Below are 17,436 nucleotides of genomic sequence, written 5' to 3' on the forward strand. Positions count from 1 at the left end.
AATATGTACGGCTTTCATCAGTGAGGACCCCCGGGACCACAACATGCACACGCACGGAGCAGATGAGATGAGCATTGATACTTTATTGAGGTCAGTGCTGAACATTTCACAAACAAGAAAAAGCTGACAGAACCAAATGTCAACACAGAAGGTCACAATGTGGCAGGTCGCACAAACATTTGAACTCTCTCGAGGCGCCGACCGGCCCACACGGCGCCGGCGCCCCCGTTCAGGTTGGCCGACTGGCAGTTGTTGTACCACCAGCCCCCGCCGTGTGTCGCCGCGCACTTTCCTGCCCCCGTGTCATTGTCTCGGTCCCAAGTGCTGAACTTCATCCCGCTGTGGGACACGGAAGACGCCGCGTGGGCAGTGGCGAGGGCGTCTCCTGCGGTGCCGCTGTAGCCGGAGAGATGTAACGGGTACCCCTCCTCCTCGGGGCCCACCCTAATGATGTATTCTGCAGTGGTCACGCCCCCCTCCCCGTCCTGCATGTCCACCCTCAGCAGGGTCTCACCCTGGTCGGTCAACAAGTGAAGGTTCTGGTTGCCGAGCCACATCTCCCCCCTCCCCTGCGCGTCCACACGTCCGAAACCTTCGCGGTACTCGGCCCAAGTTCGGTTGAAGTCGAGCGAGCCGTTCTCTCGCTGCTGGACTAACAACCAGCCGGCCAACAGCCCCTCCTGGAGGCAGTACGCCGATACTAGCTTGGCGGTGGCAGAGGCTTTGATGTTAAACAAGCCGCTCGTTTCCCCCCGGGTGTGCTTGTGGAAGATATCCACGCAATCTGCAACACATCATTTGTTTCTTCAAATTCCAGAAAGTTCAACACGGATGCTAAGCGCTAAAAAATTATAACTCGTTTCACTACCCTCAAAAAGTTAGGGATATCCGGGTGAAATTTCAGGATGAACGGAAAATGAACTTTATAGTAACCTATTTGTCAAACGGTTTCATTTCTTTTTGCTGTCTTGGACATTTTCATGGATCTAACGCCTCTTGTGAAATTTGCCATTCAGCTCATTGAATATAAAAAAGTCCAGAAACATTCAATGGAGCTCAATGGAGCAAAATTTTGCATTTTTTGGGTTGATCTGAAAATGTCACTTAGAACTCCAATTTAGTCATTTCCAACCAACAGCAGGGATTAGGGACAAAAAAAAAAGAGGAAATTCTTCCTTCAGTTGAGCCAGATTTATTTTAATGATAATGATAAAAAATAATAATCTGTAAATAGTTAAATTCGCAACTAAGAATATTACGACAGCATATTAGGGCCACGTATATATATATTTCTTTTTCAGAGGGGTGGTAATATTCCGAGAAAAAAACTCTCAATATAAAGAAAAACTCTTAAATTTAAGAGGAATAAACCCGCAAATTTGCGATTTTCTAAAGTGGCCAATTTGCAAGAAAAACAAATAAATTTACGAGCAATAAACCTGCAAATTTGCGACTTTATACCGTGGCAAATTTGCAAGAAAAACAAATACATTTACGAGAAATAAACCCGCAAAGTTAAAAAGTGGCAAATTTTCTCAAAAAAATTACGAGAAATAAACCCGCAAATTTGCGACTTTATAAAAATGGCAAATTTGCGGAATTAAAATGTGGCAAATTTGCGAGAAAAACTCATACATTTACGAGCAATAAACCCGCAAATTTGGCACTTTATAAAGTGGGAGTTAAAAAGTGGCAAATTCGCGAGAAAAACTCATAAATTTACAAGAAATAAACCTGCAAATTTGTGACTTTATAAAGTAGCAAATTTGCGACGTTAAAAAGTGGCAAATTTGCGACAAAAAACTCAGCAACTTACAACAAATACACGTAGCATAGCTATAGTCTTACGCGAGGATTCATTGGTGGCTAATTGAACACTGTTCATAAAATAAAAAGGCAAGATGGAGACGGATTTATTCCTAATTTAAACTTTACTCGTCATACACGGCAGCTAGAGCGACAACACTTCCTGATCCCCTATCAGCTGACTAACACTAACCAATCAGAAGCTAGCATACTTTAGGCAAGTGAATGACGGAGAGCAGCAGATGCAACACATCAACTTAGCTACCATACTTGTTAAAAAACAAAATGTATGAATGTGAAAATAATAATTCTGGAAAGTAATTAATATTTTAACGAATTAATGCTTCTCGGAATGTTACCCCCCTCTAAAAAAAAAGCAAAGATTAGATGTGGCCCTAATACGCCATTATGAACACTGTATTCGTAACTTTTTGTGGGTAGTGTATTAGCGACGCTAAGGCCAAAGCTAGCAGAATACGCCGTCACTCCAGGTCGGAGGCCGCGGTACCTTTTCCCGCGTAATCGCTCTGGCGTACGACGTGCGCGCTCTGCACGCTGCGAGCGTGCATGTCGGGAGCGTCGTCTTCCCCGTGGGCATTAAAGAACTTTCCCAGGTCGAAGCCCACCTCGGTAAACGGCTGCGAGAAGCCGGTTTTAGCATCCGACTCGCTTCCCTTGACGCCGCTGACGTGAACGGTCTTGATGTTGGAGGAGACGTGACTCAGGCCGGGGAAGAGCGAATCCAGCCCACCCTTGGTGCCGGATATCCCCTCACATTCGGGACCGCCCTCTATGGTCTCCTCTAGCTTTTCCAAGGGGCCGTCTTTGGTCATCACCGTGGTCTTCTTGGTCACTATCACGCAATTTTTCAAGACGGTACTGGGAAGTTGTACGTCTTCAAAGTCGCCGCCGCCGCCGCCGCCACCGCCGCCAAACAAGTCTCCGGTGCTGCCTCCTGACAGCTCAGTGATGGACTTAGTGTGCGTGGAGGTTGATGAAGAGGTGGAAGTACCTGGAACTTTGGAGATGGTTGCGGGGGAGGACCTGGAACCCTCCGCGTCGAGAATCAACTGGAACGATTTGACCTTACCAATGGAGAACAAGATAGCGTCTGTTAGAGCAGAACCACCTCTGATTACTAAAGAACAGAAAAAGCTAGAAACATGTCAATCATTCAGTGCCATTGACGGCTATAGACGTCAAAAATCCATTTGAACTGGGCTGGCAGTGAATGAGTTAATGTGGTGGTGGGATGTACCGTATTTTTTGGACTGTAAGTCGCACTTTTTTTTTTTTATAGGTTGGCGGTTCCTGCGACATATATTCCGGAGCGACTTATACATGAACAAATACACTGGAGGGTGTATAATACAGACAGCCACAGGAGGGCACTCTAGACTTGCGCACTGATATCTCCTACTCCTTAACAATGATGCATGTTTTTTTTTTTTAAATCGTCATAACTCTGGGAGCGTTTGCCCTAGCAACGTAATTCCAACGGATTCCGAAAGAAGACAAGCGGCGCTTTCCATCGGTACCAAACACATTACAATAGGTGGAAGATTGTGTGGCAGAGGGGGAAGTGGTGTGACATACAGCAGAGTAACGTAGGAGACAGGAAATGCTGCATGTTTTTCAAATCACCGTAACTCCGGAAACGTTAGCGCTAGCAACGTAATTCCAACGGATTCTGAAAGTGGAGGAGCGGAGCTTTATGTTGAGAGAAAAAGACAACAACAACAACAACTAAAAACAAGCCGACTGCTATAATCGTAGTATTTAAAGGGCTTTAAAAAGTAAACGTTAGCTTACAAAGACAACTGGAAATGCCTCAACATAAATATCCGCCAAAATAAAATTATTCTACAGATGACAAGCTGCAAGTAGTGAACCTTCATTGTGTTAACATATCTTACAGTAAGTAAGTTACACGTATTAGTCTGTTCTCTATTCTTTTATTAATGTTATAACTTGCCTTCCAAGATGACGCAATGTTTTTGGTCAAGTAGTTTAGCAGTACCCGCAAAAAATGCGACTTACACTCCAATGCGACTTATGTTTTTTTTTCTTCTACCTAATTATGCATTTTTGGCTTAGTGCGACTTCGAGCATGGAGCGACTCCGGAAAATACGGTGAATGTAAAATAAGCAACTTGGCTCACAAAAGGTTGGTTTGCTGTACACTGTGCCAGACTATATGTCACAGTTCGTTAACGGCGTTGTGAGGGGTCCTGACCTCGTAGAAGATGTCCTGCTGTCTGGTTTTCGTTTCTTGGGACTTGTAAATGGTGCTGCCCTGGAGCACTTGTGGCAGCGGCCTGGCCTGCATCACTTCCAGCTGGCGCACGGACTCGATACTCTGCACCTGCTGGGCCTGGAGCTGATTCATCTAAAAGATACAGTTTTTGTCTATTTTTGTTTCAGTTCAATGGACATTGCGCTGCTTCCTTTAAGCCGCAGTAATTATTAGTCACTCTTAATTTGGAATGACGAAGGGTTCCTCTGAACGTTCTTGAACCTCCTCAATGGCTGCTAACCTGTTTGTCCAGAGACACGTAGCTGTCGCGGTCCACCTGGTACTCAGAGTACTTCTCGCAGGAACCTTTGCAGGAACGCAACTTGATGTCAATGTCCACCTGGAAGAGGAGAGCATCACCCTGAGGAACTTGTTTCCGATTTCCCCTTCATCGTGTCGAAACGAGGCTCACCTCTAGCTTCTGCATGTCGGCCACCTGATCGGTCACCCGGTCGCGAAGCGCCGCCAGGACCCGCAGCTGCCGGTCGATCTTCACCTTCATGTCGGAGATCCTCTGGCGAAGGCTTTGCGCCAAGTTGTAATAGCGGTCGTCTTGACCTGCGGGAGTAAAATGCAACACTGTCATCTTCGAGTCACGCTCGGAAAGAGCGGGGGGCGGGGTTCAGAAGGTGTGCGAGGACCAACCGGAGTTCACGGTGAGCTTCTCCTTCAGGTAGTCGTACGTTTGCTTGGTCACCTGATCGGCCGAACGGTGCCCGAGTTTGTTCTGCTCCACTAGGCTGCGGATCGTCTCAATTTTCTTCAGAAGGCTGTGATCTTGGTGGTCCATCAAACCTTGGATCCTGCAGCCTGACGGGCACTTGGGACCCTAGCGACAGAGGTGGAAAAAGTAAAAAAAATAAATACAGGTACTATTTCAGTTAAAGAAAAAAAAAAAAACGTACCCAGTCGTCGTCGGTGCAGAATGGCCACTCCTTCTGGGTGTCGCACTTTTCAGACCGGGTGTTGGGTACCATGGGCCGCGACCCCCTGGGGTCCAGCCCGCTAGCCTGCGGACATTTCATTTTTTGATTAATGTCACATGACGTTCAAACAACACAAAGTTTTTGCCCGTCGTCTCACCAGCGAGGCGATGGCGCACAGGAGGCCGAGGCAGGCCGGCAAACTTGCTCGTTGCATCTTGTCAAATGTTCCGAAGATCTCGGACCTCGCCCGTTTTGAAGCCGTCCCCCGACACTTGTGACTCAGAAATGGTTGAGCAAACCGGTCCAGGGGGCGACGACCTTTTGTGCGGGTGCACTTTGTACACAAACAGACTCGCACTTTCCCGCCAAGTGGACACTCGAACGGTAAATATGACAAGTCGTGTTTAGTAGGGAATTACGCAACTTAGCCACCCCCCCCCCCCCCCCACCGCTGTCGCAATTATAGGAACTGTGACATGATGCAAAAAACACAATAACACGCAACTGTGCCACGTACATCAGCTGAAGCCGTTTACAATCAATATTTATATCCGAACATGACAAAAACATAAAAATGAAATACATCCTACTCAACAGACGTGTATTAATGTTTGCAGATCACCATAGACGTGCAAAGATGGCTGTAAGACGTTTTGCTTTGAACAACCAATCAGAGGACAGAAAAACGCATTTCACACACACATCAAACGCGACTGGTTAAAGAGACAGACAAACTGCAAACACAGCATAAGCCAGCGCCAGAGGTGTTAAATCCAGGTCCAGAAAGTAAAAAACTGGATTTGACGCCTCTGGCTAGCATTACTGATTCTGAAGGGCACAATTGATTGACATGGCAACACAAGGATGCTGAAATTTGATTGGACAAAAAATAAATACAAATTTTACATCCAAATATACACACTGGAAGCAGTTCAGCCTAATAATACCACATTAAAAAAAATTTGAGCCTTGGCAATAAAATAATAAAATTTAATGGCACAACTATTAGAATTTAGGTCAGTCAGGTGACCCTCAATCAACCCCACCCAAAGTCAGCTGGTATGGGGTGGAGCTTACCCATAAAGAATATAATTGGACATGAAAAACTTATAATCACACGTCAGTTGCGTTAAGGCAGGCGGACGCCGCTTCCTGCTTCCCCTCCGCCACCTTCGTCCTCCCGTGGTCTCCTGCCTCCACCTGGTGGATGGAGTCTTTGCTGCCGTGCCGACACCCGCTAACCCGGAGCTTGAAGGCGGCAAGGAAGGCGGCGCGGTAGTTGCGGTTCATCCATCCATAGAGCAGCGGGTTGGCAAAGGTGGAGCACATGGCCATCACGTGGAAGAGGGTGTAGAGCAGGCGGAATTGCGGCATGTCCGGCACGCTGCTGTCAATGTCGGTAGCGAGCTGGAAGGCGTGGTACGGGAGCCAGCTGACGGCGAAGACCACCACCATGGTCACCAGCATTTTTGTGGTCTTGCGGTGGCGGCGGTGGCGCTCGGGTCCCGCGGGTGCCCCGTTGCCTGCGACCTCTGCCGGGCTGACATGGCCTCGCAGCTTGGACCAGATGCGGGCGTAGGCGAAAGTAATGATGGCGAGCGGGAGGAAGTATTGCAGCACCAGCATGGAGACGCTGTACACCGTCCCGTCCATGCTGGACCCGGGCCACTTCTCTGTGCACACCTGCAGTCGGAAGGCCACATTTATTTTTCACGGTCAAAGCAGGAAGTAGCAGAGATGGGTTCAAGTCACACAACTGCAAGTTTTAAGGAGTTTTCAGTAACTCTCAAGTCTTAACCTTTAAATCTCAAGTTTTAAACTTCAAGTCTCATGTCCTATATTTCATGTCTCAGGTCAGTCCTAAACCTTAACATAGGTCTTAAACAAGTCTTAAGGCTTAACCTTCGAGTCTCAAGTAAGACTCAAGCCTTAATCTTTAAGTCTAAAACCAGTCTTAAATCTTAATCTCAATGTCTCAAGCAATTCTTTTGCCGTGAACTTCAAGTCCCAAAACTTAAACTTCAATTATCAGGTAAGTCTTAACCTTAAAGTCTAAAGAAAGTCTCAAGTCTCAACCTTCATGTGTCTCAATCCTTAATCTTTAAATCTAAAACCAGTTTTAAGGCTGAACCTTCTAGTCTCAAGTAAATCTCAAACCTTAATCTTTAAATCTAAAACCAGTTTTAAGTCTTAATCTCAATGTCTCAAGCAATTCTCTTGTCTTGAACTTCAAGTCCCAAAACTTAAACTTAAACCTTAAACTTAACCTTAAAGTCTCAGGCAAGTCCTAAATCTTAACCTTTAAATTTTAAATCAATCTCAAATCTTAATCTCAAAGTCACAAAACAATTCTCATGTCTTAAACTTCAAGTCTCAAGTAGATCTTAAGTCTTAACCATAAGATCTCGAGCAAGTCTTTAATTGACAAGCCCAACTGGAGTCCAAAGACATTTAGCGTTTGTCAAGTCACATGTCTTCAAAACAGTGAATGAAGTCCAAGTCACAAGGATTCGAGTCCGTATTTGCGGGAAGTAGACGGCGTCCCCCCACCTGGATGGCGTGTCCCGGCTCCAGCGTGACGGATCCGTACTCTCGGAAGATGGCGAGGGGGCTGGCGAGCGCGGCGCTCAGCAGCCACGTGAGCGCGATGACCCCGAAGCACGTGGCCTTCCGCATCCGGCTCTCCAAGTGGTGAATGATGCACCTGTAACCACGGCAACACGCTGTCACACGTCAGCCCCCGGGGGGGCCTCGGAGAGCCGCCCGTCCGTTTATCCGCCCGCCTACCGACCTATGGCGGTCCAGGGCGATGACATTGAGGGTCAGAGTGGAAACGTGGACGGCGAGGCCCTGGGCGAAGGGCACCAGGAAGCAGAGGACGCCGCCAAACTGCCACTCGCCCTGAAGCGTGTAGACCAGCGTGAACGGGAGACACAGCGCGTTCACAAGCAGGTCGGCTGAGGGACGGGAAGTGGCATTTAACCGACACGAGACATTTAAACCGGGGCCCACGAGCGCGGTCCGCAGCATGACACGTACCGACGGCCAAGTTGGCGATGAAGAAGTTGGTGACAGTGCGCAGCGTCTTGAAGCGGTAGATGACGTAGATGACCAGAGAATTACCCACAAGCCCCAGCAGGATGATGGCGCTGTAGGCCGCGATCAACACCACCTGACAGAAGCGACAAGACCGTTGGCGGGAGGCCGTTCGAGACGTCAACCTGTCACTCACCTGCACGCCGGCCAGTCGGATGGGGTCTTCGGGAAAGGTGGCGCCATCGAACCCGAGTTGCTTCGCGTCGGCCGCGAAGTCGTCGTAGTCGTCATGGTAGCTGAGGTTCGCAGCCCCGGACATGGGCGGGTCCTGATTGACGTCGAGCCAGTCCATGTCGTATGCGCGATTGGAGAGTCCAAATTTTGCGTTTATCCAATCACGTTCTTTCGTATATCCGGTCACAGTCGCATGTCCGCACCCACAAGTCTCGGATGTTCAATCATTTCTGCCAATGGCAATCGTTATGTCCAATCACACGTCATGTATGTCCTGTTGGACTCATCGCGCACATAAAAATCCAATCACACAAAATATATAAAATCGCACTTGACGTATGTCCAATGAGTACAATTTAATATTTTGAATGTCCAATCATGTCTCTCTTGTCACGCCCCTTTAAGTCCAGCCGCGCACATCCAGTCACACTCGCTGTCTTGGCAGGGTCATCGCAGGTTACCTGCAGACGGAAAAAGGAAGGAAACATTTGAGGAATTTCAGTCAATTGTGACGTTGGCGACGAGGCGCAACGGAGCGAATGGGAGTTACCGTCGCATGAGCGGACGCTGATTTATTCATCAACACGTTTCCCGCCTTTGCTATTTTTGGCTCAAGTCTCATCTGCAGGAGCCGGTGTAGCGCGAGGTGCAGACGTCACCTGGATACGAGGCGTCTGTCAAGCTTCTACGACATCAACAAACGACCAGGGACCAAGCACGTTGCCCTGAGGAATCCCGCTTTGAATGCTGATGTTGTGATGAGAACGATGGCGCCATCAGAAAGTGGCATCGTGGCTTCCCTATAAGGTAACACCATAAAAGTCAAATACTGTTTACTGAGTCATTTATAAGCATTTACACCATAATGAGATGTAGACTAAACCACTTCGCTAAGAAAATTGGCTGATTTTAAAGCTTTTACTACAAAGTCCCGCATTCTAATTCTAAACCGAATTCCTGTATTTACATTAGGGGTGTCAATATTATTGCGTTAACATCGAGTTAATTTAAAGTTCCTTTAACGTCACTTATTTTTTTAGCCCATGATTAATGACCAGTTGCAACGCAGCAGACACGTCCACGTCAATATTTAGCAGTAATAAATGTAATAATAATGCATATATTTGTGGAGACTGGGGTCAAGTTGTATTTTATATTTTTAAAAACTTTTATAATTTACTTAATGTTAGAGATTAGATGGCTCTTAATATGAAAAGAAAAATGGACTGAGCTGTCACCAATGCCTTACAAATGCAATTATGCCATCTAGTGGCAGAAAAGTGACCTCAACACAAATCAATATCGCACTCCTTTTTTACAGTACGTTTTTAATTTTAACAATTTTTTTTATAAATTATGAAATTAATGTATCAATGACTAAAAGACGCAGCCATATTTCTATTAGTTTCACATTTTTTCCACTTTTATGTTAACAAGAGTATGACAACTCGGGAAAAAATATTTTATTGTACATTTAGAACAAATATAAAATGTGTGATTAATCCCGAGTTAACTATTGAAGTCATGTGATTAATTACGATAAAAAATGTTAATCGTCATTGCAGTTTCATTGCACATTGCATACATTGCTGACTGTCACTGTTTGTGTGTGTGTGTGTGTGTGTACTTGTACATACTATATTGTGAGGACCAAAATACGTCTTTAACTAACAGATTGAGGAAATTTCTGTGAAGTGAGGACATTTTGGCCGGTCCTCACAACTCAAGACCTCTTTTTGAGGGTCAAGACTTGGTTTTAGAGTTTAGGTTTGAATTGGGTTATGGTTGAGGTTAGTGTAAGGAATAGGGGTAGGCAATCATTTTTTGATGGTTGGGGTTAGGGGAAGGGGCTAGGAAATGCATTATGTCTATGGATGTCCTCACAATTATACAAGTACAAGTATGAGTGTGTGTGTATAAGAAATGAGATAAACAGGTCCTGTAAAAAAATAATAATAAAATGCACTAGTAAATTACACAATTCTGCAAGTTTATCACGTTCAAAAGGAGCAGAAGGAAGTAACAACAGATGTAGTTTTAGTCTCTATTAAGTTTTGAACTTATATCATATAAATACAATAATAGCAATACATTTGCATATACTTTGTTGTAACAATTTATGTCAATTTTCATGCATTATGGCGGACGTGCTTGTCCAAGAAATTACTGACACAAACCTCTGACATCATCCAACCAAAAGTGACACTCGGATAGTTCATTCATTCCCTGAGCCGCTGATCCTCATGAGAGTTGCGGGTGTGCAGGAGCCTATCCAAGCTGTTTTTGGGCGAGAAGCGGGGTTAATATTCTATGAATATGCCCATAAATAGATATTAAAAGGTGGACACACTGACCCGTGGCGTCCCTGAGGTCCGGCCTCCAAAAGTCCTTGGCTGTCAAAAACAAACCAGCAAACAAACGAAAGAAGGTCGTTGTTGTTGTTTACTTTTCCAAATCATCCATCACCTCGTCACGCAAGAGGAGCACGTTGCATCACTGCGCGAGGAAGAGGAGGCGGCAAAGAAGAAGAAGAAGAAGAGGCAAGAGAGGCAGGGGTGCGTCACACACATTGCGGAGGCGGGGCGTGCTTGCGATTGTAAGGTGGAAGATGACGGAGGAGGAAGATCAAATCAAAGTGAGCAGGCGGGAGGTGGCAGAAGCGTTGACATTACAATACAGAATACTAAATGACTCAAATCAATAAATAAATGGCTTTCTTTCCAGGTTGTCCCCTGCCTCTCACCCAAAAGTCAGCCGTGGCCCCAGTGGCTGTAAGTGTAATAGAAAATGAATGGATGGAACCCACGCACACAAAAACAAAATGACCCGATAGAAGCAAATGGGGCGAGAGGGGGGTCTGGTGGTCCACTTTCCCCGGCCGAACATCCCAAAGGAATATCCCGCCCATGGCAGCTGTCAATATGACAAAGCACACAAAGAAGCTAGCTGCGCTAATGCTACACGACCGTCTTAGGGAGGATCAAAGTGCCTTTCATTGAGATTAGAACCCAACCAATTAATTTCATCGTCCGATATTAGCGCTTTGAAAATCTATTTAAAAAAAAACACAAGATAAGAAAAAAAATAAACACCCCCAGCCCACGTCACAAAATTAGCAAAAAATGGCAAATTCCCTCTCTATTTTAAAGTTATACGAATTATATATATTTTTAATAAATGGGCTTATTAATTAACTGGTTAGCGGTATTAAATAGATATTAAAATTATTTTCAAGTGTCTCTTACATTCTTCAATTTTAAGCATGCTACGAGGAAAAAGTTGTGGACACCCTTCATGCATACCATTTTGCTGGCGTGACCATATAAGGACATGGCAAGGGCCGAGGTAAAAACGTGACCGAGATAGAAGCGCTCTGTTTACCGATGCCGTCAACTGGGAGGAGAAGTTTAAAGTTTTTGCTCATCTTATCAAACATTCTTTTTTGACATTTAAACACACCTGTTTGATGTTGGCGATCGGTCAGCGATGAAGAAGAAGAAGCCAAGCTCGCAATCGCCTCCTTGTGGGGGAGTTTGGTGATTATGCTTACTACGATGTGCCGGGTTTAATCTGCCAAATAAAATTGTCAGACAGCTCATTTTAAATTAACTCATTCACTGCCATTGACGGATAAAAACGTCAAAAATACATTTGAACTATTTCAATTAGTTTATTTTTTCCTCTTTTGTTAAGAAGAGTACGAAAATATATATATTGTACATTTAGAACTGATATAAAATTTGTGATTAATCGTGAGTTAACTAGTAAAGTCATCCAATTAATTACAATTAAAAAATTTAATTTGCCCCTAATTTTTTTTTTTTATGAATGGCAGTGAATGAGATAAGGAATATATTCTTCATTTCATTACTTTTAATCTTTCAAAAACAGATTAAAAACAATCTGTTTTTCCAGTAAAAGTTTCTGACTTTTTTATGCCTTTCTTCCAATGTATTTATTTTTTTATTCATTCATTTTATATTATTTTATCGTATTATGTAATTCATTAAAGGATTTATTGTGAATTATGAAATAAAAACAATAATAAAAAAAAATTTAACAAAATTTTACAATCATTATTTTTTATAATGTATTTACTATAATAGCTTGACTAACTAAAAAGTAAGACTACATTTTTATTTTACGTACAATTTTATTTTCCATCTATAAATGACCTTGCTTCTCTGTTCATTTCTCAAAATCAACATACACAAAAGTTTGCCCACCCCCACACTGGAGACAAGGTGTTACCCGGGCAGCTCGCTGGCGTCGTTGGTTGCCAGCAGAAAAATAAAAATAGACTATTATGATGGTCTCTCGAGATCGTCCCCTCCTCTTCCCCCTAACTGCACACACGTTTTCCCTCTTCCCTCGCACCGTGCAGAGGAGGTGTGTGAAGGAGCGCACGCTGGCTCCTGATGTCAGCACTGACGTCACGTCAAGGTGGCGCCGCGTCAAGGCCGAAGCCAAGGGAACGCAACTTGGGGGCGGGGAGCAAAGTCGCAAAGGAGGACGAGGGGGGAGGAGGTGGTAGATGATGATAATTTGAATGAAAAACACCCTTCCAGACATTTTCTATACCGCTTGTCTTTATTAGGGCCATGCGGGGTAGCCGGAGCCTATCACAGCTGATTCTAGACCAGTAGTGGGACACTCCCTGGGACTGGTCGCCAGCCGATCGTAGGACACATATAGACTACATTGACGTCAATCGACAAGTTAAGACAAGTACAACGTGCCAGCTGGGAGAAAAGAGAACATTCAAAGGGGATTCGAACCCAGAACTGCGAGGCTAATCATGTTTTCACCGCGCTACCGCTTTTGATAGGCAGCCGCCTGTCATCCTCAAGGCCGACAACAAAGAAGGAATCAGGGCCACACGCTTGCACAACCCAAGACAAAAGGGTAGAGGAGGGGGAAGGCAAGAGACACTGGTGGCCATCAGCGGCCAATCACACGACGGCATCATCGGCAAAGGTCAGGCTGACAGCCGGAACCGAGGAAATGGCACCAGGTTCCAAGGTCGAATCTTCAGGAACATTACGGATGCGGGAGCATCCTGGGAGAGGCTGGACGAGAGAATAAACTCCCAGCGCAACAAAGACGAACGTTGTCGGTAACAAAGCACGGTAACCATGACGACAAATACCATCCATCCCCCACCTCTGTGGACACGTTTGCTAGGAGCACACCTGCAACATTAGAAGGGGCCGGCAGGGTCAAAATTCACACACACGCCCCTGATTGAAATGCTCTCTCACGCACACCACTCAATTTGCTTCGCTCACTGGCACATATTAAAACGCTCTCACATGACTGAGAATATTTACGGAAACACCATCTCACAGGGAGAAAACCATGGCTCTCTCACACTTATGGAATTTTTCTCTCACACACAACTGAAAAGCTCTCTCGCCATCATAGCATTATTATTATTTTTGCTCACATGCTACACACACTTCTGAAAAGCTCTCTCAAAATCTGAGGCACTCACTACTACTGAAACACACACACATCACTCACTGCTGAAATGCTCTCATAAATTACTTTTTTCCCAACTCACACATTACTGAATGCTCTCTCTCTCTCTCACACACACACACACACACACACACACACACACACACACACACACACACACACACACACACACACACACACACACACACACACACACACACACACACACACACACACACACACACTACTGAAATGGTTGTTGCTTGCACACTACTGGAATGTTCTCACACACTACTGAAAAAAACACACACAAAAAAATGAAAAAAATTCCACTCACACCACACAAATTTTCCACACATACCCATCTTTAATACACTTTCACACATTATTAGAACTTTTCCCTCACACACGACTGAAAACAATTCTCACACTACTGACAACTTTTTGCTCACAAACTACTAAAACGCTCTCATGCATACTACTGAAACACACATACTTGCATAGTTTTGCTCATACATTACTGAAACGCTGTTACAGTTACAAACATGAAATTGCATTCGCTCACACACTACTGAAATGTGACACACACACACTATTGACAAGTCTCACACTGACGAATACGCTTTCGCTAATAAAGTATTCAAACTCTCACACAATACTGACCTTTATCACTCACACTACAGAAATGCTCTTATACGGTGCTGAACCAATTCTCTCACACATCCTTAAATGCTTTGACACTCATTGAATACATGTTTCATGTACACTACTGGAATTCTCTCACACACTACTGGAAATGTTTTCACCCATGATCACTCATGTAAAAAACACTCACATAAACACAACTAACGTTTTTTTCCACACGTCCACTTTTAAGACACTCTCATACGCTACTAAGTTTTCCCTCACACACTACTGAAAATACTTCTGATCTAGAAATATTTCGCACTACTGAAACACTTATACACACACCAATTTTATTTATACTGAAACATGGACTGATTTTTTTTCCACTCTCACACTACTTTAAATTTACTTCACTGCACACACAACAAACGCTCTCAGCCTCTCGCACGCTACTAAAATACCAGTAATATTAACAAAAACGCTCTCATACACTATAGAAAATGTTTTCGCTCACATACTAGAGGAGAAAGAAAATTCGCTGAAACGCACACACTTGACTTTTTACATTCACACACGCGCTTTCTCTAATAGAATCCTCTCTCACATCATTAATGCACACAATAAGTGGTAAATAGGCTGCATTTATATCGCGCTTTACAATTAAGCCTCACATTCAACCATTCATACACCAGTGTTCGACTGCTGCCAGGTCACTGGGAGCAAATCGGGGTTTAGTGTCTTGCTCAAGGACACTTCGACATAGTCACCAGAGTGTGAGGATCGAACCCACAACCTTACGGGAGACGACCACTCAACCACTAAGCCCCACATAAATTGAAGTGATGTCATACATACTGAGAAACAGTATGAGACCTTTCCAAATGAATCTTTTATTTACATACATCGAAAGCGTTACAGTCCCGTGTAAATAATACAACAATTTGCAGAGAAAACACTAAATACTGTAAGGTCATCTGTGAGTGCGCTCAGTTCCTGTTCATTTAGCTGGCCATCCACAAGGTGAAGGGGATGAAGATGGCAGGCAGGGCGGTCCCGGAGGACACGCCCAAGCAGGCCAGGGAGAGGAGGCCCAGCAGACCTGCCACAGCCACATTCCTCTGGTCTCGGATCAGAGACTTCAACCACTGGCAGAACTGAAAAATATAAAAATAAATCAATGCATAAAATACTACTTTTTATTTTATTTTTTTAGGAGTAAACAAAATTTTAGTAGCAAATTATCATCCCACGTCTCACTTGTTGACAAAATAACAGTAACATAAGTAGCCAGATAACTAAATGCCCACTGGCGACACCAAAACGAAACAGGGAACTATTTTTTATATTATTTTCATCCTCCTCTCAGATTAGTTTTTGTTTGAACGTAGTGCTCCTGCGCCATGGACGTAAACGTGTTTAAAGCCAGTGATTCTCAAAGTAGCGGTACGTTGGCTCCCTCTAGTGTACGCAAGCAATAATAGAATTTAAAAAAAATCAAAACATGCATGTCAAATTGGCTTCCAACGTTTTTGTTTAAAATCCAGTACATTTATTTATTAGCGTTGAGTTGTATTGCACTTCTAAATATAACACACTTAAAGTTTGTTTTCAAATATTTATTCAGATGAAACTTTTTTTTTTTTTTTTTAAGTTTGGTGTAATAAACAGAAACAGAAATGTTGCCATTTTTTTCTTTTCCTGTATTAATTCAACGGTGCCATTATTGGCCGTCCTCTTGTGACTGGTTTTACAATCAGGAACGAGAACTTACAGAAAAATTACCATTTTGCAGGTGACACTCGTGTAAAACGATTGAGGAACCAGTTTTAAGCAAAACGCCATTCGTGGACATGAGCTGACAGAGGGAAACAGTTCAACATATTTACCTATTTTTTATTTCTGACTTGTCAACAACTAGTAAAGCAGTCATGCCAACACCAAACACAATATAGTCGATTCTGACCTGTTCCGTCTGTAGGCTACGCGCGGCTCCATAGCGGCACCACGTGACGAAATGCTCGCAGTTGTTCCACAGCAGGCTGTAGGGGACGCTGCCAATCAGGCGCTCCGCCCGCCGTGCCGCCTCCTCCGCATCGGGGGGACCGCGTCCGGCGTTCTCCATGGCGTGCGCGTTGAGAAGGACGCTCGCGCCGTACGTGAAGTCCTCCACGGAGTCCACGCGCACGCTCGCGCGCTTGGAGAGCACGCCGAGCAACAGGCGCGTGTTGGTCACCTTTCGGCGGAGATGGCGCGCGTCCGACGTGACCGCGGGGAGGATGTCCGGGATGAGGTGCGCCACGCGGCCGTCGCCCAGGTAGATGCCGAAGTGCGTGAAGAGCGTGCGCGACACCTCCAGCAAGTCCCCGCGCCGGTAGACGCGCTCGCGCTCGCAGTCGCGGGGCGGTGGGGGCGCGCACGTCGCAAAGAAAAACACTATTTTGTCCAGCAAAAAGGCGAGCGCGTCCAGCATGACGTAAAGCAGAAGAGAACTTTGTTCGGCAGGAAGGTGAGCGTGACCACCATGACGACACGCGCCTGATGCTCCGAATGGGCCAGGGCACATTGGCACCAGGGGCGGGACCAAGATGGGCGTGACAAGCAACCCACTTTTAGGGGTGTAAATGTGTTGACTTTAGAACAAAAAAAATGGGAAGTGAGGCTGCTGCACGCCGCCGCTTCCGGTAGGGGGCGGCAGAGAGAGTTATTAGTATGGTTAATGTGGACTTACATGTTAAGCGGCACTACCAAATACCACCGGGATGGTTTAAAACACACACGCACATGTACACACTTGATCCAGCCAGCCAATAGAAGCACAGGACACAGACGTGAGAGGAAACAAGGGGGAGGGGTCATACTGCGCAGTAAAGAAAGGAAACAAAGTGCTCTTTCTCCTGAAACTTTCCACGCACACACACACATAAGGCATGAAGGGAAATAAAGTGTTTCTCAGTGAAGCTGACGTCACTGCTTCCAAACCACCAAATGGTTTCTCACATTTGCTCACACACAGCCATCATTAAGCTCCCCCCCCCCCCCCCTGTGTGTGTT

General features: G+C 45.1%; 3 protein-coding genes across 4 annotated transcripts; all 3 read right to left on the bottom strand.

Annotated features, from left to right (window-relative positions):
• Positions 1 to 63: 63 nt before the first annotated feature.
• fga (fibrinogen alpha chain) lies at positions 64 to 5,353 on the bottom strand. The gene is made up of 8 exons (XM_086058439.1): positions 5,186 to 5,353; positions 5,008 to 5,112; positions 4,748 to 4,931; positions 4,515 to 4,660; positions 4,344 to 4,442; positions 4,043 to 4,195; positions 2,315 to 2,891; positions 64 to 784 (listed from the first exon to the last, which is right to left on the bottom strand). Exons 1-8 carry the CDS (start codon positions 5,240 to 5,242, stop codon positions 153 to 155), a joined length of 1,953 nt encoding a protein of 650 aa, XP_085914565.1. The 5' UTR covers positions 5,243 to 5,353; the 3' UTR covers positions 64 to 152.
• Positions 5,354 to 5,489: 136 nt separating this feature from the next.
• npy2rl (neuropeptide Y receptor Y2, like) lies at positions 5,490 to 11,531 on the bottom strand. Of its 2 annotated transcripts, XM_086058442.1 has the most exons (8): positions 10,653 to 11,531; positions 10,476 to 10,575; positions 8,849 to 9,098; positions 8,261 to 8,759; positions 8,068 to 8,200; positions 7,820 to 7,985; positions 7,579 to 7,732; positions 5,490 to 6,711 (listed from the first exon to the last, which is right to left on the bottom strand). In XM_086058442.1, the coding sequence occupies exons 4-8, from the start codon at positions 8,414 to 8,416 to the stop codon at positions 6,142 to 6,144; spliced, it is 1,179 nt and encodes a 392-aa protein (XP_085914568.1). In that variant the 5' UTR covers positions 8,417 to 8,759; positions 8,849 to 9,098; positions 10,476 to 10,575; positions 10,653 to 11,531; the 3' UTR covers positions 5,490 to 6,141. The 2 variants fall into 2 exon arrangements, with proteins under 2 accessions (XP_085914568.1, XP_085914567.1); XM_086058441.1 differs by having other exon boundaries at positions 8,068 to 8,759.
• Positions 11,532 to 15,325: 3,794 nt separating this feature from the next.
• Positions 15,326 to 17,387, bottom strand: LOC147159336 (lecithin retinol acyltransferase-like). The gene is made up of 2 exons (XM_086060273.1): positions 16,349 to 17,387; positions 15,326 to 15,539 (listed from the first exon to the last, which is right to left on the bottom strand). The coding sequence occupies exons 1-2, from the start codon at positions 16,946 to 16,948 to the stop codon at positions 15,387 to 15,389; spliced, it is 753 nt and encodes a 250-aa protein (XP_085916399.1). The 5' UTR covers positions 16,949 to 17,387; the 3' UTR covers positions 15,326 to 15,386.
• Between the last annotated feature and the right edge of the window lie 49 nt (positions 17,388 to 17,436).

This window comes from Leptonotus elevatus, chromosome 17 (assembly GCF_054856555.1).
Source record: "Leptonotus elevatus isolate MCC_2025b chromosome 17, RoL_Lele_1.0, whole genome shotgun sequence".
In the NCBI taxonomy this organism is placed as follows: Eukaryota; Metazoa; Chordata; class Actinopteri; order Syngnathiformes; family Syngnathidae; genus Leptonotus; species Leptonotus elevatus.

Bases quoted from the DNA above. Each gene is read 5' to 3' on its own strand.
- fga (XM_086058439.1), bottom strand. From the start codon at position 5,242: ATGCAACGAGCAAGTTTGCCGGCCTGCCTCGGCCTCCTGTGCGCCATC. The intron at 4,661-4,747 runs GTTGGTCCTCGC...TTACTCCCGCAG, and splicing joins GAAGCTCACCGTGAACTCCG to GTCAAGACGACCGCTATTAC. The intron at 4,196-4,343 runs GTTAGCAGCCAT...TGTATCTTTTAG, and splicing joins ACGTGTCTCTGGACAAACAG to ATGAATCAGCTCCAGGCCCA.
- npy2rl (XM_086058441.1), bottom strand. From the start codon at position 8,416: ATGGACTGGCTCGACGTCAATCAGGACCCGCCCATGTCCGGGGCTGCG. The intron at 7,986-8,067 runs GTACGTGTCATG...CCCGTCCCTCAG, and splicing joins CATCGCCAACTTGGCCGTCG to CCGACCTGCTTGTGAACGCG. The intron at 7,733-7,819 runs GTCGGTAGGCGG...CCGTGGTTACAG, and splicing joins ATCGCCCTGGACCGCCATAG to GTGCATCATTCACCACTTGG.
- LOC147159336 (XM_086060273.1), bottom strand. From the start codon at position 16,948: ATGTGCCCTGGCCCATTCGGAGCATCAGGCGCGTGTCGTCATGGTGGT. The intron at 15,540-16,348 runs GTCAGAATCGAC...TATATTTTTCAG, and splicing joins GTAGCCTACAGACGGAACAG to TTCTGCCAGTGGTTGAAGTC.